Source organism: Myotis lucifugus, unplaced genomic scaffold (genome assembly GCF_000147115.1).
Source record: "Myotis lucifugus unplaced genomic scaffold, Myoluc2.0 scaffold_15, whole genome shotgun sequence".
NCBI lineage: Eukaryota > Metazoa > Chordata > Mammalia > Chiroptera > Vespertilionidae > Myotis > Myotis lucifugus.
Window position 1 is genome coordinate 479,279 of NW_005871063.1, and position 15,316 is coordinate 494,594.

Sequence of the window (15,316 nt, forward strand, 5' to 3'; positions counted from 1 at the left end):
TTTCACATTTTAGTAAAGAGAAAATAAAATAGGAAGTGCAAACTTTAAACAGTATTATCAATCATAAATGTATTCTTCAGATTATAACTTATGAGTTTCAAAAATATTTATAAATTGGACATTTTTCTTAATGAGTTTTATTGTAAAATGTACATGTTCGTTGTAAAATATAAAATTTAGCCAGTGCAGCCTGGCTGGCGTGGCTCAGTGGTTGTGTCGACCACTATGATAGCCAATAAATTGAAATCCTGTCTTAGTGAATAAAATATAAAGATTCAAAAGTCTTATATATATAAGACTGATTAGATTAAAAAATGAAGTGTCATGATGCCTACTACTTTCAAATGATCACACACACAATAAATGGAAAGGTAAATGTGGCAAATGTTGATAATTGTTGAATATAGAAGGTAAGTATGTGAGTGTTCGTTGTACTTTTCAAATTCTCTGTACCTTTGAACATTTTCAAAATAAATTATAGAGTTTGAACTCTTCCACTTTGTGCCTTGGTAAATACTTGGAGGGGAAAAACGTATTTAAAGATGTTTTGCTAAATCACATTTAGTCGGAAATAGTTACGTGGGTATCCAACTCAAAACTACCTTTAGTTTTTTTTTCATTTAAGTTTTTTATTTATTTTTTTGTGTGTGTTTCTAAGACTTACAACCCAAATCTGGACGGAACTGAAGGTGTGAGAGGAATAGGTAGGTGGGAGGAAGGCGGGGGAGGTGGCCTCAGGATGTCGCTTCGGCCGGTTGCCCAGTGGATTCTGGGAATTGTAGTCTCCCAGGGCACTCCTGGTTAGGGGATCGGGAGAACCTGAGCAGGCTCCCAGAAGCCTCCGGGGCGCTCGCTGGGAACGCACTTCCTGGGACGCTGAGAGGGAGATTCTTTGCGAGGCTCTTAGGTGTGGGCGAGTGAAATGCCTTGGATGTGAGACGCAGGTAGGTGTGGCGAGGAATGGTCCGATTTCTGGGTCTTTTGCATATGTGGTTGAGGGTTTTGTGTAAAATTGGGAGTAACAGGGAATCAGGGACATTGAAAAATGTTACCACATTTGTGGGCATGAAAATCAAGTGAGAAGAGGTATTGGATAGAGCTTTAAAAATGCTTTTCGTACCCAGGAGTACGGAGATGTCGGAGTGTCTTGCGGGACCCGGCGGGACCCGAGCATCTGCAGGTGCTATTTTTGACTCCCCAGCGGCTGCTGGTTGTGTAACCACGACCTGCTCGCGGTGAAGCCCACTCACTGTTGCGGGGATGGGCTTGTGCTGAGAGCGGTGCCGGCGTCACTGCTGCGGTCTCCCCATTGGCTCTGGAAGCTGTTCTTCGCTTTTCTTTCTGCCAGCTCCGGGGTTCCTCGGGGCGCAGCTCGGGGGAGCGAACGGGGTGGGGAGGGTGCAGGGCCCTGGAGGCTTGTTTGCTTTCCTCTGAAGCCCACGTTCTGTCGCAGCCCAGACGTGGTGACCGCACTTAAGATGATTGCTCAGGGATCCCGGGGTGTGTTTTTTATTGTAAAATGATCTCCCTTAACGTCGGGGTGAGCAATTATTCTTGCTACCAACTCAAGAAACAAGCATTTAGAAAATTAAATAATTTGATTGAAATCTCTTCTGTGCAGACTGCGTGGGTCAACATTCTATGTAGTGATCATAATCGGGCTAGTGATAAACTCTTACTGAATTCGGGAAGTTATCGGGCGTTTACAAGTTTTCATTCTCATCCTCCCTATTGAGATAAATAGTATTTGAAAAAGAAATTGCTGAGGCTCAAGAAAGATATATGGAAACATTTCAACGGCAGGTTGAGCCGTTGGTGGAACTGTAAACTCAAAAAAAGTGTTTTAGTTGCAGATTTTAGGAAGCCCAGTGCAGATCAGCTTTGCCTAGTCTTGTCGTCAGTAGCCATTAAAAAGGCATAAAAGAAACAATTTATTTTTTACTTTTATTGATATCAGAGAGGGAGAGAGAGATAGAAACATCAGTGATGAGAGGGAAATATTGATTGACTGCCTCCTGCACGCTCCCCAATCCCTTAACCCAGGCCTGTGCCCTGGCCCGGAATGACCTTCTGGTTCATGAGTCGTGCTCAGCCACTGAGCCACGCAGGTGGGGCATAATGAATTTCTTTTACTTTCCAGACAACTAACTGCACAGTATTTCCTCAGCCCTCTTTATTCTTTCACTATAGTTATGAAAATGATCTCTCAAAATTTATCAAATGTTGATAATTGATTGCCATGACAGTAAAGTGATTTTCATCCTTATTTCTCCTGTCTTTGCAGAATTAATTTTTCTTCTGTATGTTACATGTGTGTTTAAGAATAAACTGCCTTTAAAAAAAACTTACTACCCTCCTTTTCTGATATAACATTTCATTGGTTTTAGATGATTGCTAATTATTTTTCCTAATTCCATGTGAATCCAATTGAGTTTTTAAAAGATATTGTATTAATTTGGGGGCATTTTTCCTATTTCTTTAGGCCAAGATCATTTCTACTCTTTGTTCAGATGTGCATATATTTCTTCTAAATTGATTAAAGTTGTTTTAGAACTATCAAGTACCTCAAAGAGTAAGTACATCCTTTGATTATATTTCTCTTCTTTTTTGCTACCATATATCCAATGGCATTTTTCTCTTATTCATCAAAATATAGGACAGACCTCTCTTGTGAGTGTAATGATTGGGGAACTACAAGTTTCTAAGAAAACCCAAATTAGTAGAAAAGATTGCAACTGTTACCATCAAGAATTAATGTAGCTATGTGTTCTCATATAGCTATTCCTTAGACTTGTCCCTGAAAAAATATGTAGTGATGAGTCTGAATTTCTAGAGCTCTTAGCTGTCTTTGGTAACTTTTTATTGTGTACCAAATTTTATTCATCTTCTCTGAAAGTCATTGTGGAACAGATAGTTAAATAACAAATATAAAGTAGTTGTTTTGAAACAATCCTTATTTGATTTGGTCAGTACTCCAAAGAGAATGCTGTCATTATTGTTATATGGCTACAATAATCTGTGAATGTTTGCTGATAGTTTGAAAGAAAAGTATGTTTCTAGCTAAAGAAATTAAGTAATCCTACTAATAATCATTGCAAACTTAAATTGCTGACCATGTTCTTTTTACAAAGGGCTTTACTATTCATGATCTTGTAACTACCTTGGGGGACATTTTACCTCAGATGAGTATTTGAGGTTCAAAGGACATAGAAGATATCTTGTCCAGTTTGTAGACAATGGTAGCTTTTGATTGGTATTTGGATCTTTGATCCCCTGGGCTGCAATTCCAAGCTGCCTCTCAGATGGCAACAACAAGCCCACACACACGTGTATGTGTGTGTGTGTGTGTGTGTGTGTCCATCCTAGTTCACGGCTGTCTCCCAGCTAGTGTTCATGAGTGCTTCTCAGATTTGTTCAAGTGTGTTCTTTGCTTTACATATTTTCCACAATCTCTAATAAGGGCTTTTCATATGGCAAAAAGAGGTTTATTTTCCCCCATTGCTATTTTAAAAAGAAAATATAAATACAAATATAATAAATTATTTAGCTTTGATAAGCAAACATTAATTTGATATATTAACCACTCTTAATGAAGAGGGGTATATCCAGTGTGTAACATACTTATTAAGTTGAAAACATAAACAACACACACAGTCATCATTCACTGACTCCCTAACCACTGTGTAACTGAATCAGTGTTGCCAAACTTAGATATTTATAGGAGCATAGTTTGCATATAAATACCTGGGAATGGCCTCATTTTTCTTGGGAAGTTTCTAGGGGAAGAAAATGAACTTTTGTTTGTAAAAACTGAGAGAGACTTTGCCAATAAAGAGTGGAAAGCAGGGACATAGTCTGGAAGCAGCTTGGAGGCTTCAGAACACAGGATATGAATGAGTGGGATTGTTGTTAATAGAGCTAAGTTATAGTTTCTCTCTGTATCCTGACCATACTCAGATGGACCTTTCATTTGTTTGTTTGTTCATTCATGTAACAATAATTGAGTGCCTTCTATGAGCCAGTGTTGGACACAGTGAATAAAACAGAAGGCTCTCTGTCCTCCTGGAATTCACAGTCTGTTGGGAAAGATAAATACTGAACAAGGAATTAATAAGCACAGTTGCTTATTAAAGAAAATGTACAAAGGTGCTTCCAGAGCATCTGAGCAGGGGCATGGGGAAGATTAAAGATAAGGGAGGGAGGATGGGTGAGGGCCAGGAAACTAAGCAAAGAATAAAATGAGATTAAGGAAGCTCTAGGAGAAAGAATAGCATGAGGAAAAGACCTTAGCCAAATTAAAAAGTAGAAAATTTGAGAAGTGAAAAGAAAAGCAGTATCACTATATAGACGATAAAAAGATAGTGTGTAAGGTGGGAGAGTGACACTTAAGGAGATTGAGAATTTGGCAGGAACCAGATGGTGGGATTTGAAAATTTAAAAACTTTATTCTGAGTGAAATAGGAAGTAACTGAGTGGTAAGAAATGTAGTGAAATGATCAGATTTGCATTTGAAAAAATTATTCTTGATTCAAAATTAGTTGGTGCACAGCACAAAAGTGGAGGTCTTTTTACCCTCAATACAAACAAATCTTCACCCAAGAGTCAGCATTATCTTTTCATTTTAAATCACTAAACACATTCCTTCTCCAAACTATCCCTATAAAGCGTTACTTCATCCCTCTAGTGCAGTGGTCGGCAAACTGCGGCTCCCGAGCCATATGCGGCTCTTTGGCCCCTTGAGTGTGGCTCTTCCACAAAATACCGACTTCTGCGCATGGGCCACGAAGTTTCAGAAGTTTCAGTCGCACTGTACGTGCGCGCCCGCACATGGTATTTTGTGGAAGAGCCACACTCAAGGGGCCAAAGAGCCGCATGTGGCTCGTGAGCCGCAGTTTGCCGGCCACTGCTCTAGTGGGATATACATCAAATCATATGTATATGGAGTTTAGAATGGCATAAAAGGTAAAGTGGCCAAAGAAAAGTTCAAAGAGCAAGGACATTAATTCCAGCACTGAGGTTGAAATTCAGCTAAAGAATTGAGGTTAATAGTTTTTTCCTTCTGAAAAATGCTGTATCCTTGTTGGCTTTGTACATAGGACTTTTAGGTAATCTACGATCTTAGCTAAGAATGCTTCAGCAAAAGCAAGTTCAGGGGACTGGTATATCACTTGTATTGATTTGATGCAGGATACATTTGAACACACTTTATACTGAAATAAATATTGACCCACCTCTGTTTATTAGTGTCATTTGATAGTCTGTACACTAAAAAATACAGGAATTTATTTATTAATCATAAACTTACTCTTCCTGACTTTGTTTCTCATTCCATTTGCATTGTAGGAATCAGTGGTACAGGGCAGTTTGGAGAAATCTCAGTTAACATTGATACTCCAAGTATCAGAACCCTGCCTCTGAAAGCAAGGAATTGTGATTGGGTTAGGACTCTGACTAGGTTATCTGAAGGGGTTCTAAAACTTTGAAAGAAACAGAGGGATCCTTTTTCTTACATCTTCACAACTTTGATCAAATCATCATTGTCTTTCATTGTTCAGTCTTTTCCCAGCCCTAGATAATACGTTTTTATAAACACACCAAAGGCCCAAAGCACGAAATTCGTGCAAGGGCCTTGGCCCCAGCGCCCACCTGCCACCGCCACCTCTGCCGGGGGCCTCTGCCGTAGCCTCTGCTCATTGCTCACTGCGGCTTTGTCCAGAAGGAATGACGCCTGGAAGGACGTCCAGTCTAATTAGCATATTATACTTTTATTATTATAGATACCTTATTGATTCACTTTACTTAATACCTAATAATAAGCGCTTAGTATGTAGTGATCATACAACTGATTCACTATCAGTATTTTGAGTTCTTATGAAACAGCATATTCTTTCCCTCAAGTCTGTTAACATATTGGGGTGATTGTCCAGATCTTAGTGGCCTCAGTGTTCTTCCAGGGCCTAATTCTGTTTTGCATATGCTAGATACTCAGTAAATACCCATTCAATGAATGATTGCTTTGCAATGGCTATTTCCTTGTTCATTCTGCATTATTGATAGCCTACCTTTGTGGGTACTATGGTCTTGGAACAGGGCCCAGTACTCTTTTCTTCAAATATTCCTTGAATGATTTGTGTGCCAGGCACTGCGCAAGCTGCTTACAGTGTGTGGGGGAGACATGTGAATGAGCAAAAGTCAGCAGGAAGCTGAATTCTGGAGCTTGACATTAGTGTTATCGAACGGGAAAGAAAGATTTGTCCACCTGGTGCTAGCAGACCCAAACATTTGACACCAAGAATTGTAGTGGAGAAATATTGGCTGTTTTATTATGAATGGTGCCGCCCAGGAGAATGGGAATCTAATGCTCAAAAGCTTGAACTCCCCAATGGCATGTAGTTTACAGATTATATAGGGCAAAATCACAAGACACCATGAGTTAGGAGGTTCGGGATTGTGTGGGGAGCTGATTGATTGGACGTGAGCTAAGGGTAATAAATCACTTCATGAGGTCTTGAGGACAGTTCTGAGGTTTGTACTGGTGTCTTTTTATCTGGTTCTTAGGAAAGTAGCCGAGGGGTCGTTCCACCTTAGGACTCAGGAGCTGCAGTATAACTTAGGTCAAGGTGTTATCTTTAGCCTGCTGGAGGTCCGGCCCTGTGAAAAGGCTAGGTCTCTGAGGGGTGAATAAATAAATATATATGAGAGAGATGGTTTCTAGAGGTAGGATTTACACCTAAATTTAATCAAAGACATAAGGACCCCTGGTTTCATTAGTCACCTTTTCCAGTATAAATATTCTCAAACCTGCAACAGAATTTCCATTGCTGAACCAAGGTGGTTGTTTGCTAAATTTAGTCAAGACAGTTTGCATGAAAAAAATAAGGACTATTCCTTTAATACAGTGGTTCTCAACCTTCCTAATGCCGTGACCCTTTAATACAGTTCCTTATGTTGTGGTGACCCCCAACCATAAAATTATTTTCGTTGCTACTTCATAACTGTAATTTTGCTACTGTTATGAATCGTAATGTAAATATCTGATATGCAGGATGTATTTAGGCAACCCCTGTGAAAAGGTCGTTCAACCCCCAAAGGGGTCGCGACCCACAGGTTGAGAACCGCTGCTTTAATAGTTTTGATCCATCCATAGCATTTTCTTAAACAATTGCTACTTCTGGTAATATTGACAGAAAGCAACATGATAAACAAGTAGTAAACTAATATTAATGGAGAAACTTAGAACTAATTAATGTTTAACTTGAGAACTTTAAAAAATGTTCACTAGTGCTTAAACTCTGATTTATATTGTATACTTCTGTGTGTGTATAGATATATGTACACACTTACCTATATTTTCTGCTACTAAAATTATTCCTAGATTGCATGATTAGATTAAATATACCTTGTTTTCTACAAAGCATTGGGCCTTCCATTTGAACACATTTAGTCAAGTCTTAACCCAATTTCATAGCATTTTGGTCATGCTCTTCTTTCTGACCCCTGAACTCCTGAAATGTTACTTCATCATCTCAGCAGATCATATTTGACTCTGAAAAGGATGATGGATTCTCTAAACCTGGACTGTATACAGAAGTAAGAATATTCTCAACCTTTTCGCTTCATCATAATCTGACTAAAAGAAGTAAATGTGCTGCCTTATTAAAGTAGTCTGTTCTATTGCCTGTTCAGGGACATGGTAGAAGGCAGAGAGAATATATTTGAGTGGTGTTTGGAGAGTGAGTTTCAAACTTTTCAGAAAATTGAAGCTGAATAAATACTGGTTTTTATAGTTTGTCATATACAGAAAAAGAACACAGTTTACTTTTCTTCCTTTCCTTATAGTAGCATTAATAGAGATAGGTTATCATTACTTAAGAAATCTGAGCATTCATCTTACGTGAGCAGTAATAGTATAATAACCAGTAGTAGTATATTAATATAATAACCAATAACCGGTAGTATAATAATCTGCAAAGCATGCAAGTCATTTTGAAAAGCTGAGCAAAATAATTTCAGGGACCCTTTCCTTGTCTTTTTATTGGACTAATTCATTCAGAAGAGTCCATTTACGTTTTGTAATTTTCTGGTGTGCCTAGTATAAAAGAATAAGATGTTTGCTTTTTCTTCTTTACCATTTATTCAACAAGTGTTTTTTGAACTGCTCTGGTATGCCAAGCATTGAGCTGGTCACTGAGAAGTAATTAACATTTGCCTCACACTTAGAATGTGCCAGACCTGTTTTAACCACTTGATATTATATTAACTCATTAAATACTTAAAACAATTCTGTGGGATAGGCACTGTTATTCTTCACATTTTACAATGAGAAACATGAGGCACAGGGAAGTTTGTAGCTGACCCAAGGTCACTTGGCAAGTAAGTGAGGAGGTGGGGACGAGAACCCAAGCTCCGCCTCCGCAGCTGCCCTCACCACTCTGCTGTCCTGTAGTGCTTCTTTCCCTACACCTTTGACTTTTATGAGCCACCTTCACCTCTGCTGGGCGCTAGTCTCATTTTACATTTGCCTGAGCATTTGAGACTGAATCACTGTGGTGTTTGTAGGTGATGGTTATTGAATGCCTGACCCTATATATTTGTGTGCCTGGCACATGAAAATACTTAAAATATGTATGTTGAATGATTATTGACAACCAAGAGAATTTCAGATGTGGTGTTAAGAGAATTTGAAATTAGTTTGGTTGTTCCTGTGGTTCGCTATGAAGAAAATAGTCATGTCTAAAGACTTTAGTTGCTACATGACCCAGTGTGTGTGTGCACCTATGCTCTGAGGTCTCACGCACATGTATTTATAAACGTTTTCATTGTACATATAGAGGCTACAGGGACAAAATTTCCTCTTCTCTGTGACATCATTAGTTATGTTGACAATCAGCCCCACCTTTTCTACTCTGCTCTTGTTATCCCCTCATGATTTGTCCTCTGTGTGTCACCCCCTAGTCTGACCGGCAGTACTGCGCAAGCCTGCCTGCCATGGGCTGTCGGGACGTCCATGCAGCCACAGTGCTCTCCTTCCTGTGTGGCATCGCCTCGGTAGCAGGCCTCTTTGCGGGGACTCTGCTTCCCAACTGGAGAAAATTGCGACTGATCACATTCAACAGAAATGAGAAGAACCTGACTGTTTACACAGGCCTGTGGGTGAAGTGTGCCCGATACGACGGGAGCAGTGACTGCCTGATGTACGACACTACTTGGTACTCATCAGTTGACCAGCTGGACCTGCGGGTCCTCCAGTTCGCCCTGCCCCTCAGCATCCTGATCGCAATGGGTGCCCTGCTGCTCTGCCTGATTGGAATGTGTAACACGGCTTTCAGGTCCTCGGTGCCCAACATCAAACTGGCCAAGTGTCTGGTCAATAGTGCAGGCTGCCACCTGGTGGCGGGGCTGCTGTTCTTCCTGGCAGGTACTGTGAGCCTCTCCCCATCCATCTGGGTCTTCTTTTACAACACCCATCTGAACAGGAAGTTCGAGCCAGTCTTTACATTTGACTATGCAGTGTATGTCACAATCGCTAGTGCTGGGGGCCTGTTTATGACTTCCCTTCTACTGTTTATTTGGTATTGTGCATGCAAATCTTTGCCTTCTCCTTTTTGGCAACCACTGTACTCCCATCCTCCCAGTATGCATACTTACTCACAGCCCTATTCAGCACGCTCCCGCCTCTCTGCCATTGAAATCGACATTCCAGTAGTTTCACACAACACCTAATGGAGAAGTGGTTGTTAACGAAAACTTTTAGCCTCACATTTCCCTTGTACAAGGAGCTGTTTTGGACCAATATATATTTTCCTTTGTTTCTGACCAGTCTATGAAACCAAATTTGTATGTCCTAGTAGAATGAAGTGCTGCTAGTTTTATGAAAAGTACACTATTTTAAATGTGAATCGTTCTTTTATCTTGCTCCTTATGCTAGGAGGATTTTTAACCTCTATATTGATATCTGATCAGTAATTCAAGTGGAAAGGACCCGTGTCTCAATTGAGGTGATTTAGAGCAACATGGCAGTGTAAAAAATGATGGCTAAGAGAAGTTGTTGTATGTGATCTTTACGAATATTTCAGAATGTGTCTTGTCCTGTTTCTGTAATACCTTAAGCCAGTAAAAAAAAAAAAAAAAAAAAAGCAATTTCAGATAATAAGAAATTTATTTCAGGTAATGGTAATTAAGATCTTTACAGTAGTCAGACTACCAGCTTACGGCTGTGACTTTCCTTAGTTCTCTCTTGGGGCTGATTGCATTGGATAGAGTTCGGTATTTTGAAGATTACTTTCTTTTGTGAGTTCCTTACCTTCTACCTCATGCCAATGTTTAAAAATATATATATTTTAAGTGATATCAGAGAAAATAAGCCAAACATTTTAAGTATCTATTAGTATGGACAACATTTAACAATTTTAAGAGTTAATGATTCTATAAATTATACTCTTGGAGTTAAAATGTGCCATGAGATGGAGTGGTGCTTCCTTTGAGGCAGAAAAACCTTGTTTTACAGGTATCACTCACTAAGTGGTATCGTGCCCATATATAATCTCTTAGTGACTAAGAGAAAAAAATATAGAGGCCCAAGTAGTTTGTTCTCCTTTAGGCAGTGGCAGGGTACGAGCATCTGCTCTTCAGTGACAAACGTCAGAGATTCATGACTACCTTTTGAGTGATGGGTGAAGTAAAGTATAGCTTCACCATGACCACATTCACTCTTGAATCAGTTCCTGCCCCCATCACTGAGTGCTTCCTTGAACATATGTCTTTGCCCAACACTTTAGTAGGTGCTCTAGAGCAGTAGTCACCAACCTTTCGGATCTCGCGGACCACCAGTGGTCCATGGACCACCGGTTGGCAACCACTGCTCTAGAGGATACATGAAAAGTAGGAGACCTTGTCCCATTCACTAAGAAATTTTGATAGAGAAGGTCAAACTATTATCTGACATTTAAGGAACAGTCTGACTTCATTGATAGCTTGTCTTAACTCCTCAATCGTTGATCCAGGAATATGTTGCAACCAGAGACATGGCTTTCTGATTGACAAGCTTATTGTGTAGTGCCAGCAATATTCTGGAACCTAGAATTTCAATTCATTGGATCCCTTAGAGCACCTCCCTTAGGCCTAGACACTGTAATAACACTATATAAGATTCATGAGAATGGGCAAAAGCAGTAGAGAAATTAAATGTTTACTTTTCACCTCTGAAAGTATGGTGATGTAGTAGAGAAGAGGGAATATTTAAAATCTCTCCAAATGGGCTAACATTTAGATGAAACTATGTTAACAATGAGACGAATGCTTAGAAATTCAGGGATATTGGGTCTTTACCCTTGTGAATTTGAGCTGCTTAATTGGTGTAATTTACTACACATCAGTGCTGTGTTCATAAGGATTTTGTTCTATTAACCATTAACCATTACTGGACTGTTTTAACATTCCACAAACAGCTAGTTGCATGGTAAACAGATTTGTATGCCTCTTTGCAAACCTGAGTATGACTCTGGTACTTCTGTGGATGTGAGTGGTACTTCCCCCCCCCAATTCCAACACTAGTTTATGTATATATAGCAGTAAATCCAGGTCTGTAATTTCTAAATGCCACCAGGAGAAAGCATGTACAACTATGGGTTTTTAGTTACAGCTCCTGATTTCCTCCAGTTCTATTCCTTTTAACTCTTCTGAGATTGAGCTGAGTCTCGATCATTCCAAGACAATGGTAGGTAGAATTTTGAGATTAATATTAATTTCCCCCTTTGCTAATTAATTTCAGTCCCCTCACTACACTAACTTTCTCCAGAAGTGTCAAGAATTCCACCATCCCCCTGTTCTTCGTATAAACAATGTTAAAGAAAAGTAGACTCAGCCAGTTTTTAGTCCAGGGGATCATAAATATAAATAAGAGGAAACCTTTTCCTACAAGAATCTTTTGGATTCTTTTCATAATCTGTCGCCTTAAATCAGTACTTATTGTAGATTCACTAGACAAAAGAAACAGCTGTTTCCCTTTTTGTTTTTAATATTTCAGATTTGCTCTCAGTAGCTATTCTTCAAAGCCATCAAAGGAAAGCAAGTATTTACGATTCTCTTTTGTAATTGTGAGCACTCATCAGGCCATCATTATGAGGGGGGATCTTTTTTGTTGTTACAAGCTGTTAACGTTAAGGGCCTTTTACAGCAGCCAGCTTGAAAAGCAACCTTAAATGTGGTATGATGCACCAGATTTGGTTTATCCAGCCATGGGTGGAAAGAACCCTAAGTTTACTTTACTTGTAAATATTCACTGTAATAGATAATTTGTTTGTTGTAAGCTGCAATGTAAAACCTCAATAAAACTGTACTGTACTTCTTGATGTTATTAAAAGATGTATTTTTACAAGTTTCTGTTTCTATCCTCATTTTCCTCAATGCTTTAAGGTAAAATATTTTGAGAAATGTTTTTCAAATATATGCCAATTTAAAAAGACACAGCCCCATTTAAAGCCGTGTGGAATAGGAAAACTGGATTTATTCTTTCAGAAGCATCAAGACCCATTTTTAAGAGTATTCCTAGGAGTTTACTGGACTGTTTAACATTCCACGAAGAAGCACTCAGTGAAATCTGTGCCAGACTTGCCTCATCAGTGGGGTTACCTAATGGATTGATTTTAGAGACCGGGAGTTAGCAAATGGTTAAATAGAAGGACCTTTCCGTACTCTGCAGAACTTGAGGTCACCAGGAGAAGTGGTCCTGACAGGTAAATCACCTTTAAATTTTCTGAAACCTGGAATGGCTTTTAGTGTTTTGGATTACAATCTCCTGGGATAGTTCTCACATGTACTCCTCACTGAGCCCACGGGGCCTTACATGGAGAGCCATTTGTTGCACTGGAAACTGAACCTGCTTCAGGCTGGGCGTCCTGGCTGATTATGTTAACACACCACAATGCAGAGTCTGCCCCTTAGCTGGGCAGACTGACTGAGGGTGACTCAATGCTAGAGAATCCTTTTGTGCTGATTCACCAACCAGAAGTGAGAATTATAGATTACTTGCAACCACTATCCAAGACCAGTTTTTAAAAATACACCCTTGGAGAGAAGACTGCTTCTATCCTGGCTAGGAAAGTACAAGATGAGCCTAACACATCATGTTCTTCCAGAAAGTGAGGAAATGATTGAAGAATGATGGCTTATCAAGTTACAAAGGATCCAGTCTGAAGAGGTCCTCGCTGGCCAAATCTGGGAAATATGAGCATCAAAATAAATAATAGTGGCCCAGCCGGTGTGGCTCTGGTTGAGCACCGACCTATGAACCAGGGGGTCGTGGTTCGATTCCTCAGTCAGGTCACGTGGCAGGGTTGGGGGCTCAATCCCCAGCCAGGGGTGTGCAGGAGGCAGCCGATCAATGATTCCCTCTCATTATTGATGTTAATCTCTCTCTCCCTTTCCCTTCCTCTCTGAAATCAATAAAAAAAAAAATTTTAAAAAATAATAACAAAATAGTAATGGGTTATAACCCATTGAATAAAGCAAAAATCCACTTGTACATGCTGCTATAAGTAAGTGGAGAGAAAAGAAAAGCTGTGTATTGCAGTAAAATACTGCCTCAGCTCAGGAAGGTTCTGTGTCCATGTCATAGCATGCAGAGCCCTTTAATCCTCACTGCACCAAGTTTGAACTCGGAAAGAAAAAGCACAAAACTATAGCTGCCTAATATTCCTATCCAATTAATAGGGAATTTGGGCTTGTTTGTTGTATTTTGCTTGGAAATACGCCAACATTTTAGACTGTCCTGTAAACAAATTATTCAGCAAAATTTGAGAAATAAAGTGAGACGGTGAATGAGGAAAGGAGAAAGTTTTCCATATTTTGTATGAAAAACGCAGTGTGACTAAGTCCTGTTAGCAGGAGGCTAGTCATCATGATTTTGAAAGGTCTTTGTTCACTAAAATCCTCTGTAGAATAACAGAGTATTTGTTCAGGTCTCCAGAGTTTTGCTTTATAGAAATAGATAGAAGCTTTTCATTAAGAGAAAAGGCATTACCGATACTTTAACTGCATTATATCCAGTGGCTTCACTCCAAGATTCACACCCGTCAGTTTGAAAGGCCACTTATAGTAAATCAAGATGATTCAGTTATATTTTAACATAATTTTTCCTCTACCCTCATGTCCCTTTTCTTGCCTTCACTCTGGCTAATCCTGTCTGGAAGGTCAGGTGGGGATTTTAGCACCAGGAGACTGCTGCAGGGAGTGGGAAGGCCCAGGTCTGGGGTGAGCAGGAAGCCCACCTTCCTCCTTACTGGCCAAGACCAGTTTTTAAAAATACACCCTTGGCAAGTGAGGGCTTTGGCTCAACTGGTCGGTCCCATGTGTTTTCAACCTGCTCACCTGCTCCTGGCCACAGGAGCCAGGTGGTACTGGCCAATTGTGCTCCTCTTCCCAACTCCCTGTTCAGTGACATAAGTAGCTTGAAATTGGCCCTAGTGGAAGTATTTATGCCACAGAAATTGACAAATGCTACAAGTTAGAATCTGTTTCTTTCTGTCCCTTTCCTTCCCCCCCCCCCCCCCCTTTATTTTGGAGAGCTGCTTGTTAAACATTTACCACCACGCACTATTGCTCAGGTAAGATTAATTTGCTGATGTCATAAGAGTTAGGTTAAAACACATAAATAAGGCACTTTGGAAGCCCAGAGAGAGAAGAATGTATTTCTCTAGGTGGGACTCGTTGACCTATGTGGCTTTCTCCTTCAGCTCATGACATGTAAACTCCCTTTAGCAGTTTCACAAAAACATGAACCATTTTTCTGCCTGTGGATTTTTTACTGGTTGTTCCTCTGTCCATATAGCTCTTTCCCTCAGGTTCATTGGGCCTTCTTGAGCACAGTCTTTAAAATAGTATCCAACGATATTCCCCAAAACACAAATAATTTCCTAATGCCCTCTGTGTTTCATTGTTCTACATAGCACTTATTTATCATTGTCAATGACCATAAAATTTTACTCATTTGTTTAAATGGTCTGTGTTCATTAAAATTTAAGCAGCATCAGGGCAGGTATTTTTGTCTGATATGCTCACTGCTGAATGTCCAGTGCCGGAACGGTGCTTGGCGTTTGGTAGAGACCCATAAATGTTTGTTAAATAAGTGATTAAATTTGCTGAGCTTCAGGTTAGTTGATGAGGAAATTAGGAATCATACGAAGTGCTGAGAGCTGTGGTAAAGGGACTCTCTGTCTCCAGGATTGCTCCATCTCCCTCCCTACCACTAGTCCATCCTATAGACAAGCAACAGAATGAACCTAATAAAGTGCAAATATGGCCTAGTTTCTCTCCTACT

The 15,316-nt window shown here is 39.9% G+C and overlaps 1 protein-coding gene across 2 annotated transcripts; it reads left to right on the forward strand.

The window, feature by feature from the left end:
• Positions 1–817: 817 nt before the first annotated feature.
• CLDN12 (claudin 12) lies at positions 818–12,377 on the forward strand. 2 transcript variants are annotated; one of them, XM_006084935.3, is made up of 3 exons: positions 818–944; positions 2,483–2,572; positions 8,956–12,377. In XM_006084935.3, exon 3 carries the CDS (start codon positions 8,989–8,991, stop codon positions 9,721–9,723), a length of 735 nt encoding a protein of 244 aa, XP_006084997.1. In that variant the 5' UTR covers positions 818–944; positions 2,483–2,572; positions 8,956–8,988; the 3' UTR covers positions 9,724–12,377. The 2 variants fall into 2 exon arrangements, with proteins under 2 accessions (XP_006084997.1, XP_006084998.1); XM_006084936.3 differs by lacking the exon at positions 2,483–2,572 and having other exon boundaries at positions 839–944.
• Positions 12,378–15,316: the final 2,939 nt, after the last annotated feature.

Excerpts from the sequence above, each read along its gene's own strand:
- CLDN12 (XM_006084935.3), top strand. The coding sequence starts at position 8,989 with ATGGGCTGTCGGGACGTCCATGCAGCCACAGTGCTCTCCTTCCTGTGT.